Source organism: Ambystoma mexicanum, chromosome 7p (assembly GCF_040938575.1).
Source record: "Ambystoma mexicanum isolate Mex_15411 chromosome 7p, UKY_AmexF1_1, whole genome shotgun sequence".
Taxonomy (NCBI): Eukaryota; Metazoa; Chordata; class Amphibia; order Caudata; family Ambystomatidae; genus Ambystoma; species Ambystoma mexicanum.
This window is the reverse complement of record NC_090939.1, coordinates 462,024,838-462,042,132: the sequence shown is the minus strand read 5'-3', so window position 1 is coordinate 462,042,132 and position 17,295 is coordinate 462,024,838. Positions and strand designations below refer to the sequence as shown.

The 17,295-nt window shown below is 42.0% G+C and overlaps 1 protein-coding gene across 1 annotated transcript in view; it reads left to right on the top strand.

The window, feature by feature from the left end:
• F5 (coagulation factor V) overlaps positions 1–17,295 on the top strand; it is a 1,375,529-nt gene that overhangs the window by 1,045,609 nt on the left and 312,625 nt on the right. Inside the window, exon 21 of the mRNA XM_069636481.1 lies at positions 8,175–8,330. Within this exon, the coding sequence (XP_069492582.1) occupies positions 8,175–8,330 (156 nt within the window). The remainder of the gene's footprint in view (positions 1–8,174; positions 8,331–17,295) is intronic.

The following is a 17,295-nucleotide window of genomic DNA, read 5'->3' as shown; positions in this document are numbered from 1 at the left end:
GTACAAAGAAAATTACAGTAAAATCAACAGGGTACCCACCTACAACGAACATACATGTACACAAAAAGAAAGAAAGGGAGGGAAAAAAGGAGAAATACATAAATATTCTTCATTGACCGTGCCAATAGTCATCATTTTTACATGTGTTTACATATGTTCACCCAATACTCTTATGGTGCATGTGTCTACTAATGTAACTGTACACCTTCAGTGTGACCATGCATGTCGCCAGAGTGTTAGTCTGACAACTATATTGTTGTGCCTGAATTGTGGGTACCAACGTCCCAGTCATGCGAAATTTGCTAATATACATGCTTCTGACCTTACCAAGTACGCTCTGTATATATTATAATGTGTATCCTTGTAGCGTTCGTTCAAGTACGCCCATGTACCTAATTAAACGTAACAAAAATGTCCTTTCAGTATTCAGTACAACCATAATTCTGCGAAAACTCTGTTAACACTATTTAATACAGTAAACCTGCTGCCGGTGCAATGTGCACTGCCGTGGCCATAGCGGACCCGTACTTGTGTAACATACCTCTGTGTAACAGAACGCTGTATCAAGAAGCCATCTGGCGCTGACTCATAGTGAGCCACCGTCTGTCGCTAGTATTGCATTGAAAGTGAGGCTAGCGGTTGCTACGGTAACCGCCACGCGCAACATGGCGGATTAGTCCATGACCGTGCCGCCATGTTGGTAGGGGCTGATGCGTGTATAGTTCGATCAGCTAAATAAAATAGGTGTAAGCCGTGCCTTTCAGACTAATTCTGATGTGTGTCGCGCACGTTGAACGCAGACAAGCTTAGGACGTCTCTTATAACTGTTGTTGCAATGGAAATCGAGATTCAGGTTACACGATATTTGTGATCCTGATCTATAAAGAACAGTGTTGTTCTGTTTGATCCATAATAAACATATTGCAAGGTAATGCATGCAGAATGTCTACCGAACATTACCAAGAAAGTCGAACAAATAAAAAACTATTGACAAAATAAGAAGAAGATAAACTAATCAAACAAATCCTTAATACCAGTACTGTTGGTCCTGGTTAAATCATAATCACAAAATATAATTGAAATATTGAGCTAAATAGAAAAAATGAGATCAAAACAAAGTGAAATGAATTGAAAGAGGAGAAAAAGATATCGAAAGATCAAACAATGACATTTTCATTCGTAGAATCCAATAAAGCTTGTGCTTATATATGCCACGTCAGGTGGTCCATTTTGGAAAATTGTCTGTCAAGAGTATTTCAGTGAATCAACACAATTTATAAGAAACAGTTCAGATCAAATTCCTCATTCATTCCTCTAGGTGACAGAGTGCTTGGGAAATGTCTATTCCTTGATTTCTAGCTACTTGTATCACGTAGAAGCATGAATGTTTGTGTTCTATAGAGCCTGACAGTGTTATTGTTAGCAATATTGTGATACACGTTTTGATTTCATTTTGCTCTAAGTATGAGATAAAAAAGGGATTTGATCAATCAAGTAATAATGTGTTAATTATGTATTTTATAATGTCATTAAGAAATGTATTTTTTAAATGATCAGTTATTTAATTTGTAACCTTAGTTGATTTTTTATCATGTAGGTTACTGTATGTCGTTGTCTTATGCAATTCACAAAAAAATGTTCAGGCGCAATTGACAGGGTGTGTAATGTGAGCGGTCAGCAATGAGAGGCGTACACAAAGTTTAAGTATTACCAATATTTGCCATGTTTATTAAAATAAAAAGGGTTTGGAAAAAAGGCCTATCTTGCCCTAGCCAAAGGAGAATGTCCCTTCCTATGAAAACAAAACTAAAATATGCTGACCTTCTGTACAAATGCATCTATCCCTCCCACTAAAATACAAAAGAAAAAGGTATAATACAGTTTCTGTCATCACTTCAACCAAGTTAGACAAAACATCTTATATATATATGTATATGTATATACAGTTTCAGCAAGACAACCCTTGTTTTCCAGGTTTAGATTCCCCTGTTTCAGGAAAGGACATTTGGAAATATGTAGTTTCACAAAAGTTCTATTAAGGATAATGAAAAGGTCTTTTCCCTGGTTATTTTCCTTAAGGTGACAAAGTAACATGTTCTTTTTACAATAAGGGTTGAAATATGTTGTAAAACAGTCGTTTGTGGTATTCAGGATGGTCAAAGCAAAACTGTTCAATTTTAATTTAATTTTAACACAGTTATTTTCCAACAAGCTTTGGAGTTCCTAATTTACTCCCTTGCCAGACATTCCTTCAACTGAAATGTCCAATTTCAAACAAAGCTCAATAGAACAAAACCTCTTGTCCTCCCTTTGGTTCGCACAGACCCCTTGGTGTACTCTCCTGCCAGGTATCTTTTCCCAAAGAAGGTTCAACAATAAACTTTGGATATTCTGGTTTATTCTCCGGCCAGAAATATTCCCCTTTTGACTCATACAGATCTCTGGTGTATTCTCCAGATGGGTATCTTTCTCAAAAAGGTCCCAATATCTGATACTCTTGCCAGGCCGCTTCACGACATTCACATTGCTTTTAAAGGTTCTCATAATTGTATTTCTACAGAGGCACAATCTTGTTGGCTTCAGTAAGCACTTGTATTACTTTCCCCCATACTGATATCTCAATATAAAGATTTGTTCAAGCTCCCTCTGTCAACCTCTATTACAATGTCTCTTGGCTATTGGCAATGCTTGTTCCAGGTTTCCCCCAACGTACATCTCATGTCAGGAGAATTGTACAACATCTGCCCTCTTATTCTCTCTTTAATTCTATTTGGTCGGTATTCAAAACTTCTACTTTCTTCTCCACGCATCTGTGGGAACGCCCCGGGGTCCCCACTATCAAATGGCCAACTCACTAGCTTCCCCTGGCGTCTCTGACTCGTGCTTTGGGGTAATGGAATGGTTCTGTTATGGGTATGACATCCGTAACTTCTCCGACCCCCTTTCAGGTTCTCTGCTTGTTTCACGGTCCATCGCTGGTACAGGTACTGCTTTCCGTCGAGGCAGCGCTCTTGACAACCTGTCTGCAGTTGCAGTTGCCGACACCTCCTTGCTGTCCTCCTCTGGAGCCTGACAACCTCTGGCGGGAGTCCCGCCACGCCAGTACGTTGGGGGGACAGAAGGCAGTCCATAAGCTACGCTCCTCTGTCTGGTGCACTCACGCAGGTCTGCCTCTCTGAGCTGCTCCTCTTCCTGCTGTGCGCACTCAGTAGCCCGACCTGGCTTCTCCTTCACATTCTACTGCTCGTTATTGTTTCTCTTCCTCTCTTGCTTGCAGGTGTTTCTTGTATTTAATTGTCCTGCGCTGTTGATTAAAGGAACAACTGCTAGACCGCACACTACTACTGGCATATTGTTGATCCTCATTAACTCTTCACTGCTTTTCTTCATCTCAGTACTTAGAGCCGTCTGTGGATTTGGGTGAAAAGGATTTCCCCAGTAATTTAAGTTTTGTTGTTGCATATTTTTATCAACATAACAATAATCATCAACATTAGATGTCAGAGGAGTTGGAACGAGATTAAAGGGTCTTGTATTATGGCAGCAGGCATTTAGAAACTCTGGAATTATAGTTTCTTCTGCTCTGGTAAGGGAAGAATACTGCGTCCCTCCAGTCGGAATCTGCACCACCCACTGACCGTTATCCCCCCCACGCATGATTCTCACTCTTGACACCACCCGCAGGGTCAGGATCAGGTAGCGGCTGTCTTTCCTTGGCCATGTCAGAAGATACCACTGCCTGCGAATTAGAGATGTCTCTGCAGGATTCATCACAATAAGCACTCCATTCACACAAGAAAAATGGGTACTGTTTTCACAAAGGGAATAAGAACAAGCACATTATTACCACTCCCATTTAGATTCCCCTTTCCCCCTTATGCGAATGCCTGCAAATCAGGGGTAGGAAGCAGGTACTTTCTCGCATTTGTAAGTGCTTTCAGAATTTTCAGATGGGATGCGTTTTTTAAGTCAACAAACAATTGAGCATCTCTGTGTGTCTGTTTGGAACAGGCACAGACAAAAAGCACAAAGGGCCTGAATACAAGCATTATGTAAAATTTGGCACTATTCCTGGATACGGATTTACTGTTACCACCATGTTAGCGCCAACGTGTGCATGCCCCAACCATCGGCTGCAAAAGTAATTCCTCCCAGCAGAATTAGCACTAAAAAACAAAACTGTTAGTAAGCCCTCCAATTTTTGGCAGAATAATTGTTAGTGCTAGAAAATTGAAGGAATTAACAAACAGTAATTCTGCCAGCGGAATTAGAGCCGGGCACAAATTATGTCATATCTTAAAAAGGAAACTCAGTGGTGTCCATCTTTAAAAACAGGGTGGTGGTGGGCACAGAAGGCTACAGGAAGCACTGTTAAGACAGTTCACACTCTGCCTTTTACCGTCCACCGTGTGACAACAGCCACAGGAGGAGGCGCTGTGGAGCCATTATACCTCTTACTATGGGAGGAGAAAGTGTCCAGCATCATAGACATAGCTGGCATGGAGGGAGTATGCAGGGTACATTGGAGAACGAAATGCATGAGTGCCATGTGTGCAGCTGCAAGCCATGCAGCAGATAAGAATCGTTGAGCAGCTGGCACTGCCATGAATGTCGTCGCAATGTACTATGCCACGTTTAACCCGCCCCACATAATTCTTACGTACAGCCTCCACTTGAATGTCAAAATCCTGCCAAAACACAGGGGCCTGGATCACCTCACAGGGAAATACTGCTTAGTCAATAAGTGTAATTAACTGTCCATCTGTCAGTGGCCAGGGAGATGGTCTGACTTGGGGAATGGACGACCTCTTTGCCACACGTCTCCTCCACCTTGTCCCTGGTGGGTTCCTTTGTTGCTGCTGCTGGGCTATCCTCCATAGGCCAATGTAGATTAGGAGTCCTTGTTTGTCTAACTTTGCAACTGCCAGTGGCTGCGGGATGCATGGAAGTGTGTTTGCGGAAGGTGTGTTCCTTACAGACCCTATTAGCGGCCACTGGGTGCACCTGGTAGTTCATTTTCTTCACTTGGATGCATTTATCTCCACCTGTTTGATGGAGGTACTTTGCCCATTTTTGGTGGAATTATTGTCGGTTTATGGCAGCATTTCTATGATATTTTGGCTTCTACTAGTGTGGAATTAACACTATATTTTACATTCCATTTAGTGGAAATTCTTTATCAGGAATTAACACTGGCGTAATTACCTCTTGCTTTGGGCCCTAATTCCTTTTGCACTAATTTCTCTGGTCTGCCGGCGGAATTAATGCCAGGGAAATTTCAACCAGTTTCTGTTTCATGTAATTCGCCAGAGCTGAAAAAGCGGCAGAAATTCTGTTACCACCACTTTTTCCACCTACTGCCCAACTCATAATACATGAGAGCGTAATTTCTGATATTTTCATGCTTTTTTGTTGTAAGTAGAACATCAGCTGTATTACCGGTTGCTGTACCACTTGCCTTTCTGTCCCCCAAAAAGTCATAGAAATAATTGTAATCATTTTGCTGCATGTCACGATGACAGGCCTTTCAAAGGCCCATCACTGTGAAATGCGCTCACATCACTCACTTTGGTGTTGGGTGTCTATCATAGATTAGTGTCTGGAGCGTGCATGCAAGGGAAATGGCAAACACATCATTTGCACCAGAGAAGTGTGCAGGTTACCTTTGTGAGTAAGATGACCTATGCATTTCATAGAACTTTACAAGTGAAAAATTTCATTTGCGGGGCTTTTTATATTATTTCAGAATTGAGGCCATTGATTTCTTGCAATTGCTTTTTTATGACATCTGTTTCAAAGTAATTGACTGGTTAACATAACATGGGTAATGGGTCAAAATGTCACACTGCCATGTCCCTCCCCCTTTGCGCTACCTGCACACACTGTAACCACGTGTGCCCACCTGTTTACATGTATATAATGCCTGTTTGCCTCATTGCTGCTATGTATATAACATTTGTTTACCCATTGTCACTATGTATACTTTGTTTATTGTAACTAAGCTTCGCAAATTCTTGTAAAGGCTGCGCCATGTTCCCTTGGGTACGCTCGCGCATTATAAATAATAAAACAAACAAACACTCATAATTCCGGCGGCTGAAATTCAGACTTTTTTTTAACACCCCCTTACACCACATATATATGTGGGGGGGATATGTGATATTATACTAATATGGGGGGGATGCAAGGGTCTTCCCCCGCATATATATGTGGTGTAAAGGGGGTTAAAAAAAGGTCGTCATTTTCAGCCGTCGGACTTCTGGGCGTCGCAGTGATCACATAGATTCCATAACATGTGGCGAGTTCTCTTTGATACTCTGTTCCAGATAATTTTCTGTAACACGACTTGTCATGACAAATCTCGAACACATCATTTTACTGTTCATGTCATCTGGACCCCCGCCCCTCAGACACCCCCGGTCTATTTTACCTTTTTCTTGGACACTGCCTGGTTCTCATGCTAGCTGTACTTCGCGGGACTATTTTCTGTGAAACCCAGTTAAATACATGCTTTGCAGTCAGTGTCACTCATATGAGAGAGGGAGGGACAATGTTAAGAGGTTTTATGAGAAATATGGTCCCAGAAATAGTAGCAGCTTGTGGAGATATATGTAAGAATTAGAAGTAGTGTATAGAGGGAAGTGCAGTAATTAGTAGCAATGAATTAAATAGGATGAAAGAATTAGAGCAGTGTTTCAAGGAAATAGCAACAATCAGATGGAGCATTTGAAAGGATGTGCAAGAAATAGGATAAGTGTATCAAGGGAGGTGCATGTTTAGTAGCAGGGTACTAAGGGATGTGCAAGGATAATGAGCAGTGTATCAACAGGGTGCAACTTTAGGAGTAATTTATCGAGAGAGATATAAGAATAAGGAGCCTCATATCAAGAGAGCTGCAAATCAATCAAGGGTCAAGAATTAGAAGCAGCGTATCAATAAAGGTGCAAGAATTAGAAGCAGCGTATCAATAAAGGTGTAAGAATCAGAAGCAGCGTATCAATAAAGGTGTAAGACTCAGAAGCAGCGTATCAATAACGGTATAAGAATTAGAAGCAGCGTATCAAAGGTGCAAGAATTAGAAGCAGCGTATCAATAAAGGTGTAAGCGTTAGAAGCAATGTGTCAATAAAGGTGTAAGAATTAGAAGCAGTGTATCAATAAAGGTATAAGAATTAGAAGCAGCGTATCAATAAAGGTATAAGAATTAGAAGCAGCGTATCAATAAAGGTGCAAGAATTAAAATCAGCGTATCAATAAATGTGCAAGAATTAGAAGCAGCCTATCGATAAAGGTGCAATAATTAAAACCAGCGTATCAATAAAGGTCAAGAATTAGAAGCAGCGTATCAATAAAGGTCAAGAATTAAAAACCAGCGTATCAATAAAGGTGTAAGAATTAGAAGCAGCGTATAAATAAACATGTAAGAATCAGAAGCAGCGTATCAATAAAGGTGTAAGAATCAGAAGCAGCGTATCAATAAAGGTGTAAGAATCAGAAGCAGCATATCAATAGAAGTGTAAGAATCAGAAGCAGCGTATCAATAAAGGTGTAAGAATCAGAAGCAGCCTATCAATAAAGGTATAAGAATCAGAAGCAGCATATCAATAAAGGTATAGGAATCAGAAGCAGCCTATCAAACGAAATACAGTGATAATAAGAAAGCCTTAAAGGTAGGTAAGGGGAATAAGACCGGCGCAGAAGAGGAGGTGCTAACATTAGGAATAGTGCGCAAATGGGAGTTGAAGAGCAGCTTATCAAGCTAGGTGCTAGACGTGGGAGCAGCACACAGTCTCAAGCAAAGTGCAAGGTGGAGGTAGGTGCAAATTGTAGTCCAGAGAGACGGAATGATTGACAGCATCTTGCAAGGGAGGTGCAGTTGTTCCATCCCATGGATTCCCTTCCGGTGACATTGCTAGACTGAATTACTTACGGATTCCTTTCTGAGCCATTGTTCTCGTGTAGGGGTTCTTCCTTGAGTTTTGTGTGTGGATTCATTGTTTTTCGATCCTTTCTGTTTTAATAGTGCCTAACAGTGGTGCATTTTTTGCGAGAAGGGCTGTGTAGGGGGTCTTGTTTTTAGCATTGTGAGTCTCATGTGTGGATACGACATTTCTGCTTTGACTTCTATATCACAATATTTGCAGCAGTATTGTTAACAAATCACAATTATTCCAGGTGGATTTCCTGAAGCCAGTTCATCTCACAGGGATCCAAACGCAAGGAGCGCGCCAGATTTTCAATCAATTATATGTCAAAGAGTTTTTCATTACCTACAGCAATGACAAAAGGAACTGGATTTTGTTCAAAGGCAACAGCACCACAGTAAGGAAGGTCAGTGTGACAACCATAGTTATATGCACTCATTTTCTGTAACATTGGCGTTGCAAACTGATGTTATGTTATTGTATGTTTTTGCCTCCCAATTCAGACTAAGCCAACAACAAACCGTATGAAAGTACATAGTAATCCACTGACCCAACCCTAGGTGCCTCATGGACATGAAGGCTATTTTATTTACAAAGTTATTCCTAACACTAGGTCCCTAGTAAAAAAGCTTTTTCGTCCTATGTGTTGACAATCTAGTGCCCATGGGTGCTTAGCCCTAGTGGGTGCTGATGTGCCGACTGCAAGGGGATGTTGCGAACCTGTCCCTGTCCTCTCTAAACCACTTTCCTATTAGCTAAAACAGAGTGCACAAATTTGGGGGTCGATATCTGTATTTAATATTTTCGCCTCCCAGCCGTGTGGCTTATCAAAATGCTAGTCAAAAAAACACAAGATTTTATAAGAAGAGATTTCTATGTCATTCTTGTCACATAGAACTCTATTAAAAAGCTCCTTTTGCTCTGTACAGTACTATGACTGTGGAAAGCAAATGGAGTTATGTTAACATTAGATTTTTTTTTGCAAGCCCTTTACTTAATATGTAGGGGTATTGGGGTCTGGGTTATCCACCAGATCCTGCTATAACAACAGTCAACCGGTTTCAGCGGGATTCGCAAGTGGCCGCTTTCTTCAGGACGAATATTAATAAATAAAATATTCTCTTGGAAATTCTTCAATGCTAAGAAGAATGTTGAGGATGTCTTCAGGTCTCGGACCAGCTTAGTTGGGTCAATCCCTGAGTCCTACAGGACAAACAACAAAAAGAGATGGGTGGACTTTCATCAGTCTCCGAGTACTACTGGAAATTACTGAACATATATTTAAGTCATCATTCAGGGGTGAGGCACATCTTACCTATTAATCTGGCATTTGTAGTTATACCTGTTCTCTGTTGGAACACAGCTATAGGTGTCTTGATTCTTCCTGTCAGGTAGCCTGCGTCTCTCAGTATTACTTCCTAAAAATGGAGAACGGGGCGTTAAGTATCCAAAAGTGTACTGTGCGCTCCATCTCACAGTCCATCTGGACTCATCTCCAATCTCCATTCTTTTTAATTTTTAAACATTACTCCTCCTCCACTCGAGTGGGTCCACCGTAGGAGTAATGTTTAAAAATTAAAAAGGGAAATTAAAAAGGGAAAGGAAAGCAAGATTGATGCTATACCAAAGGACTGTTTAGAATGGAGATGAGTCCAGATGGACTGTGAGATGTAGCGCACAGTATACTTTTGGATACTTAACGCCCCGTTCTCCATTTTTAGGAAGTAATACTGAGAGACGTAGGCTACCTGACAGGAAGAATCAAGACACACAACCCTTAAAATCAAAAGAAATGCCTGATTCCCTTTGGGAATACATTGCCGTAGATAGTCGGGATCCCCTAGCTTTCAGAGAAGGGAGGAAAAAGTATGATAGTCATTGATGACCTTTACTCCAAATGGGTGGAGGTACGCTCAGTTTTCGAGGCATATTCTAGAGCTGTGATCACATTTTTGGATGACACCTTTCATACCAAAGAAATGTAGGAGAGACATGGTATCACAAATATTACACTGACACAACGGGTACAATTTGTAAAACCTTTATTGAAGTCATGCCCTTTTATCGATGTCACCAAATTCATTACTCTTCTTGCAACACCATCTAAGCCTTTTGACATAAATACAGAGACTAATGGTTTATGGTTGGTAGTGATGGAAAGCTTCCTGCCCCACATTAATGTTCTGAATTTTCTAACAGCGCATGAAACAGAGAGAGCTTCTTTTTCTATAACAGAGTACCTCTGTTCAACTTCTTTAAGTGCTCTAGAGGCAAATGCTATGTTTGTGTCCCCACACCTGTATGCTTGCATGAGAACTGCCCCAAATCCTATACTGCTGGCGTCTGTCATAATGTTAGTATCCTTGCTAGGGTCAAAGGATCAGAGAATGGGTGCATTCACAATAGACATCTGTATCTCTGAAAATTCATTCTCACACTCTGTATTCCATTACAGGTTTTGGCCTTTCTTGCACAGTTTCCTAATATTTAAACATTTGTCTGAAAAGTTTCTTTAAAACTTTGAGTAATATTCTACTAGTCCTAAGAAAGACAGGACCTCTTGTCTATTCTTTGGGGGTTTTGCCTGTAGAACTGTTAAAACTAAACCCTCCCTGAGAGATATCCCTTAATCTGATAGTGGGTGACCCAGATAGTTCTGAGACAACATTTCGATTTTTGTAGTGTGAGACCAGCATCACTTAATCTGTTCAACACTATTTTTCAACACTATTTGGAGTTTGTGATCATGATCTTTGGTCCCCATTACCAAAATATCATCTTGATAAAATAATACCCCTGGGATGTCAACCAATGTTTCTTTCATCATTCTTTGAAAGAATGCAGCCGCAGATATCAAACCAATTGGCATCCTTTTGAACTGGATTGTGCCATCTTGTGTAATGAATGTAGTTAAGCTTCTGGATTAGGGGTGTGATAAAACCTGTTGATAGGATGACGCCAGATCAATGGTGGAGAAAACTTTGGCTCCTTCTGTGAGGCTGACCATCTCCCCAATATTTGGCAGGGGAAGCGATCTACTACCATAAACTTATTGAGTGCCCTGTGGTCTACACATAGGTGGCCACTTCCATTGGGTTTCCCAACCACCACCACTGGGGAACACCATTGTGATGCTTCTATGGGTTCAATGATATCATTCTTAATTAATGTATTAATCTCCTTAGTGACTTCATCTCTTCATGCAGCTGAGACACGCCTTGCCTTTGCAATGACTGGAAGAGAACCTTTGTTCAGTTTAATTATATGACATTTACCTTTAGGACAACCAAGTTCATCCCTAAATACATTGTCCATGTTTGCTTCTGGTGTGGTGGCTTTAGAAGCAACACAGCCCGGAACCTTCAGGTTGATTGCTAATCACATATCCCGTTGCTGGTACCAGCCTAATAGTCAGCCACCTCTGTCAGAGATATAAACCTTGTTTCTTGTATCTTTTCCTTTGCATTGTAGTGTTGCATGAAACCAGCCCAGCATTGTACTCTCTAACATGGGAAGGTTTTAAACTGACATTGGTAAATTTAGATTGCCAAGTCTTCTTATTGATGATGGTATACTCGGAACAAGAATCAATAAGCATTTTCAGTGGGGTTTCGTTGATCATTACTATAGCATATCGATTGCGACTTCTCATCAGTCTTGCGCCCAACATTGCATACAGACCAAGTGACCCCAGAAGATTCTTCCTCAGAGGATTGTCCTTCTGAGGCTTCATTTTCAGTGTCACCATGTATCTCCTTGACAACCATTTTGTTAAGACTGTGAAAACATTTAGTGAAATTACCTTTCCTTCCACATTTGGCACACTGAGCATTAAGTGCAGGACAGGAAGTGTTATTCGCTAAATGTCAGGAGCTGCCACACCTGAAGCATTTTTTGATGGATTAGGAAGGTTCTGAACCAGAAGGCTTTTTGTCATCCCCTTTACTAGCGGTTTTCTTCTTTTTGACACGCCTTTTTGGCTCTGGAGGAGAAATGGTGCAAACGGCCTCTTTGACCTCTTTAGTTTCAAGCTGTTTGACACATGCCATCATATGTTCAATGCGTTTGGCAATGTCCAGAGCTTACTCTTAAGAGGGATCACCCTTTGCCCATATTTCCTCCCTTATTTTTAGTTCTTAACCTTTAAGCAAGAATTGATCACGTAAGCGTTCATCATATGATGGACCAAAATTAAAGGTATTGGACAATACTCTGAGTGCTGTAATGAATGATTCAATGGATTCATCTGTTGCATGTTCTCTTCTGCTGAAATAATAGCACTGTAGGACAATGCTTATTCGCTTTTAATAATTTTTATCCATTTTTTTTAGAATGATATCACAAGGAGTGGGTACCGTGAGAAACCTCAGGGCGTTCTCACATCTACTCCCCTTTGGTCCTCTATGCAGGTGGCCAGGAAAAGGCCATTGCTTTTGGATCCTGCCCCTGGGGGTAGACAAGCGAGGGAGGACCACCTGGATGGACTGTCCTTCGGCATTGGCGGTGGGATGCCCTTAGCTAAGACCCAGTATTCCACATCCTCCTTTCAGGTGGGAACCCCTATCCCAGAAGTGCTTATGGGATATTGTTCACCATGTTCCCTTGTCTCTGAGAAGGGAAGGAGATATTATCCCAGACATGCTAGAAAGTGGAGGAGAAGGATTGGGGATGAGGTACCTAGGGACAAAACACAGTATCCCCCTTATCCTCGTGACAACCAGTCTAACCCTCCCGTGACCTGTATGGGTCATTATACAGCAGTTTCCCTTTACTTCCCTCTTGAGGTACCTAACAGTAGTGAGACGAAGAAGAAACAACTGAGAGTTATGAACATTGCACACTTTCCCCACTCTAGTACTGAGACGAGGAAGAAGCAACTGAGAGTAATAGACACCACTTTCACTACTTTGGTACTGGGACAAAGAAGATGCATGAAGGTCAGACATGTTCTTGTAATCAGAGTCAGGCAACATTAATTAATGGAATACATTTGGAGCCCATTGAAGAACCACAGGTGTATAAGAAATGAACTACAGATGCATATAAGGGGAAGCAGGAGCGGGAACAAAGCAGCGGAGAAAGCAAGCAGAATTGTCAGCAAAGGAAGGAGCTTTGCGGGAGCGTGAGAAGCCGAGAAGCCGACCAAGATCCCAGGAGTCCTGCTGGTGGGACTCTACAGGACAGAGAACCCTCGGAAGGGAAGTTGGACAGCAGGAGCTGCCATGGAGTGGAGGCAGAGCTGTGCACGTGAGCCGGCGGGTGCTGAACAAGCACCCGGCGAAGGTATTTCCTGCTTGGGGAGAAGCTGCCAGGAGGTGCTGCCCGGGTCCGGATGAGTGTCTAGGACAGTGGAACTACCCAGGCACTCCAAGGGACAATGAATGGAGTAGCAGTCCATGAAAGTAAGCAAAGTTGCACTTATTGAATACCGAATTGAATGAAACAAGCAAAGTTGAATTTATTGAATACCGAATTGAATGAAACCAGCAAAGTTGCACTTATTGAATAGTTATTAAAATTTCGAATTGAAGGAAATAAGTAAAAACTGCACATATTGAATACTGAAGGGAAAGGAAGCCAAAGACTATTCCTTTTGAATAAGGAGTTACGTGAAACAGTACAACTACTAACATTGAACCTCAAAGCAAATGCAAATAACCAACTTGCTAAGATTGAACTGAGAATTGAAAGAAAATTGGAAACCAAGTTGAATGAAAGACTCCGATTGCAGGGTTGAAGTAAAGGCTGGACAAGTGATTGTTGTGGAGCTGCATTTAAGAAACTACTTGTTTAGTAAAGTTGTGGAATTGCATTTAAGACACCATTGGTTCAGCTGAATATGAAACTACTCAAAGAGAGCTTGAAGTTCCTGGTTACGTGACCTGTAATGGGGGGATTGTGTGACCCAAACACTGTGCCCAGGCCAAAGAACTACCACTTGTTGAATAAAGAACTGTTGAAACCGAATGCAAGGTTCCTGGTTGCATGACCTTGCAAGACCAGAGAACCCCTATATGCTGACCAGGAGGTTTGCTGTGGTGTAAAAAGGAAAACTACTAATGGTGCATATAAGACTTGGGGAAGGGAACCCTGAGCTGTAAAGAACTACTGAAACAAAGTTTAAAGAGAAAGCTTCACAATACTTCTTTTTGTGACATCTTTTGACATTGATCTTGGGTAAGGGAACCCTGAGACGTGCTTCCCTGGAACTATATTGAACTTGGGCAAGGGCATCCCGACATCTATAAAGGTGTGGAAGTCCAGAAGAAAGCAAATGGAACATTGTGATAATCTGGTTGACATTTGTGGAAACAAGGCTGAAGAATAAGCCTGAGCTGGAAAGATCTCCAAACTTTACTTTTGGAACACTGTTTAGTTTATGATTAAGATCCCTACACATGGTTTTGTCTTAGTTGTAAAGGCAAGCATAGGTTTTGTACACAGACAATTTTAGTTGAACTTACTGATACAGGCTGTCCTTATTTTCGTTAAGTAGGGAAATCCCACCTTACAGGGCAAGTTAGGCTTTACACCATCCTGACATTTTCTTTAATAAAAGCCTTTTGGTATACATTGTCATACTTTGAATGTGTTGTCTGTGTCTCCTTCCATGATGCCAACCTCACAGTACATCTTACCCTTCGCCAGCTGCTTGTGTGAAGGAAGGTAAGTCAGGCAGCTTTTTAAAATTATTCTGCCTTCATAGCCTAAACAATGCATGAGAAGCGTTCTGCGCCTTTCCATGTTAAAGTTTGGGCCATGAATAGCAGTAAAATAGTCTAAAAAAATAATCTCTGCACGTCTCCCAGGGAATTGTGGATTCACCTGTATTTTGAAGCAAGTGAGGGGGTAGGTTTGTCATAGTTGAGGGGGTTCCATGTGTCAATATCCCCACAAAAATATTGCGATACAAATATATTGCCACATTTCTGCAACGATCTTGAGCCATGGACCCTGCGGGGGACACTTGCAACCCCTGCATTATTTTTAAATGAGCAGGGCACACTCCCACAAATTATCCCCCCCAAAAATATCACCTATGGCGAGACAAACAACCATATGTACGGCGATATTTCTGGTGAGGATAATATGTAGGGATACCAGCTGAGGGATGGGTTGTTGGATAAATACAAGCTAAAATTTGAGCGAGAAGAGGAAGCTTAACACACCCTGCTTGTGAGCAGAGTGCAGTAAGGACCTATGACAAAGTAACTCAATATGTAGAGAAGAAAATTGTTGAAAGAAAATGAGAAGTGAATAAACGCACAATATAATGTGAGTAAGTGCACCGGAGAAACCTGCCTTGCAAGAGTAAGTAATGAAGACTCTCTTCCCACACTAGCCCCAGATGAAAGAGCCAATATTGACCTCCCCCTGAGTCTGGAAGAAGTAAAACAAGCAATCAAGGACCTCAGGGTGGGTTAAACACCCGGGTCGGACGGCATCCCTGCAGATCTCTACAAGACCCTCACCGAGGAACTTGCTTCAAGACTGCTGGAGGTGTGGGAGGAATCCATGGAGAGGGGAACCCTGCCGGCATCAATGAGAGAAGCCATTATCACGGTTTTATTGAAACCTCTTAAACCTCCTCAAGATCCCTCCTCATATAGACCATTATCCGTAATCAATGTGGACACCAAAATCTACGCCAAAGCCATAGCTAATAAACTGAACCCATATATGTCCAAATTAGTACACCCGGACCAATCCGGTTTCATACCTGGCCGATCCACTGCTCTAAACCTGCAGAAATTCTTCGCCATTGCCTCCCAGATGGACCCTCAAGGGAAGACAGTGGCGGTTACACTAGACGCGGAGAAAGCGTTCGACTCTATTTCGTGGAAGTTCATGCATCCCATATTACAAAAAATGGGGTTCGGCTCAGAATTTCTTCGATCCATAAAATTGCTGTACTGTAGGCCCACCACCAGAGTAAAGACCAATAAGAAGCTGTCACCCAGCTTCGACCTACAAAGGGGCACCAGACAAGGCTGTCCCCTCTAATTTTTGCATTAACAATCGAAGGAATGGTAGCTTACCTACGTTACAGGCACTCCTGGAGAGGGATCCGAATTATGGGTACACCCCAGTTCATTTCCCTCTATGCTGACGACACTATGCTATACCTCAGAAATCCTAATACTAATCTTCCACCAGTCATGCGTGACATTGAAGTCTTCACTAAATACTCTGCATACAGGATAAACCAGGTTAAATCGGAATTAATATCTATGTCCAGTTCCACAAACAGATCCACAACCATGGAGGGCTTCCGGTGGTCCCCCACCAGAGCACGATATCTGGGTATTATAATGGCAACAGATAAGCGTACCCTGTACACCAACAACTATGCGCCATTCCTGACACGGCGGAATATAAGCTCAAAATGATGGTGGTGCCGAAGCTACTATACCTGTTCAGTGGATCCCAAAATGGCCAGGCAGTACATTTTTTGATACACTACAAAAGATGGTGTCCAGTTTCACCTGGGGAGGAGGCACCCCCAGACTCAGTTGGCCAAATCTATGGGAGAGTTACGACACTGGAGGGCTGGCGGCCCCTGACTTCCTCCTATATTACTACTCCGCACAGGCATACTTTGCCAAATACTGGAATAATACAGCAGAACAGTTTGCACATATACGCCCTGAAGAGTTTGCGGCATCTCCCCTGAATCTACGGAGTTTATTCGCTAGAGTCGCAGAGGAGAAAGTACTGGCAGATCTGCTATTTTCAACAGTGCGAGCATGGTCATGGAAACTCAAGAGAGTAGGATGTGACACTCTGTACTGGCCGCACTTACCACTATGGCACTACCCTGCAATGGAACCCACTATGGACTGCACCATACAAAGAAGATGGGACCCGGGAAAAGAGGCCAAAATCGGAGATCTCTTTCCTGAGGGGCGATTTCTTACTGCTGCAGAAATCCAAAATAGAACATGCCCTGCTCTATTCACAATCCTAGAATATCAACGCATGAAAGCCGCCTGCATGAAAAAATGGCCATCCGTCCCGAATGCACCCCCTATACAGAAATTCCTATCTGACAACCTCACACAAGACGGATTCACCAGCAAAGTCTCCACAATGTACAAAGTAATACAACACAACACTCCATCCAAAAATGAGATGAAAAGCAAGTGGGAGAGAGATCTGAACACGATGATCAACAAACAGCAGTGGGTAAACTGCTGCAGATACACCAAATCCATCTCACTATGTGCTAACTTTAGGCTTATACAGCTAAAAATCCTAAACCACCTACACATTACTCCAAGCAAGGTCTCCAAATTTGACCCCGCTAAACAAGCTGTATTTCCCAAGTGCGGCACAGTTGCTGCTAATGCGATCCACATGTATTGGGAGTG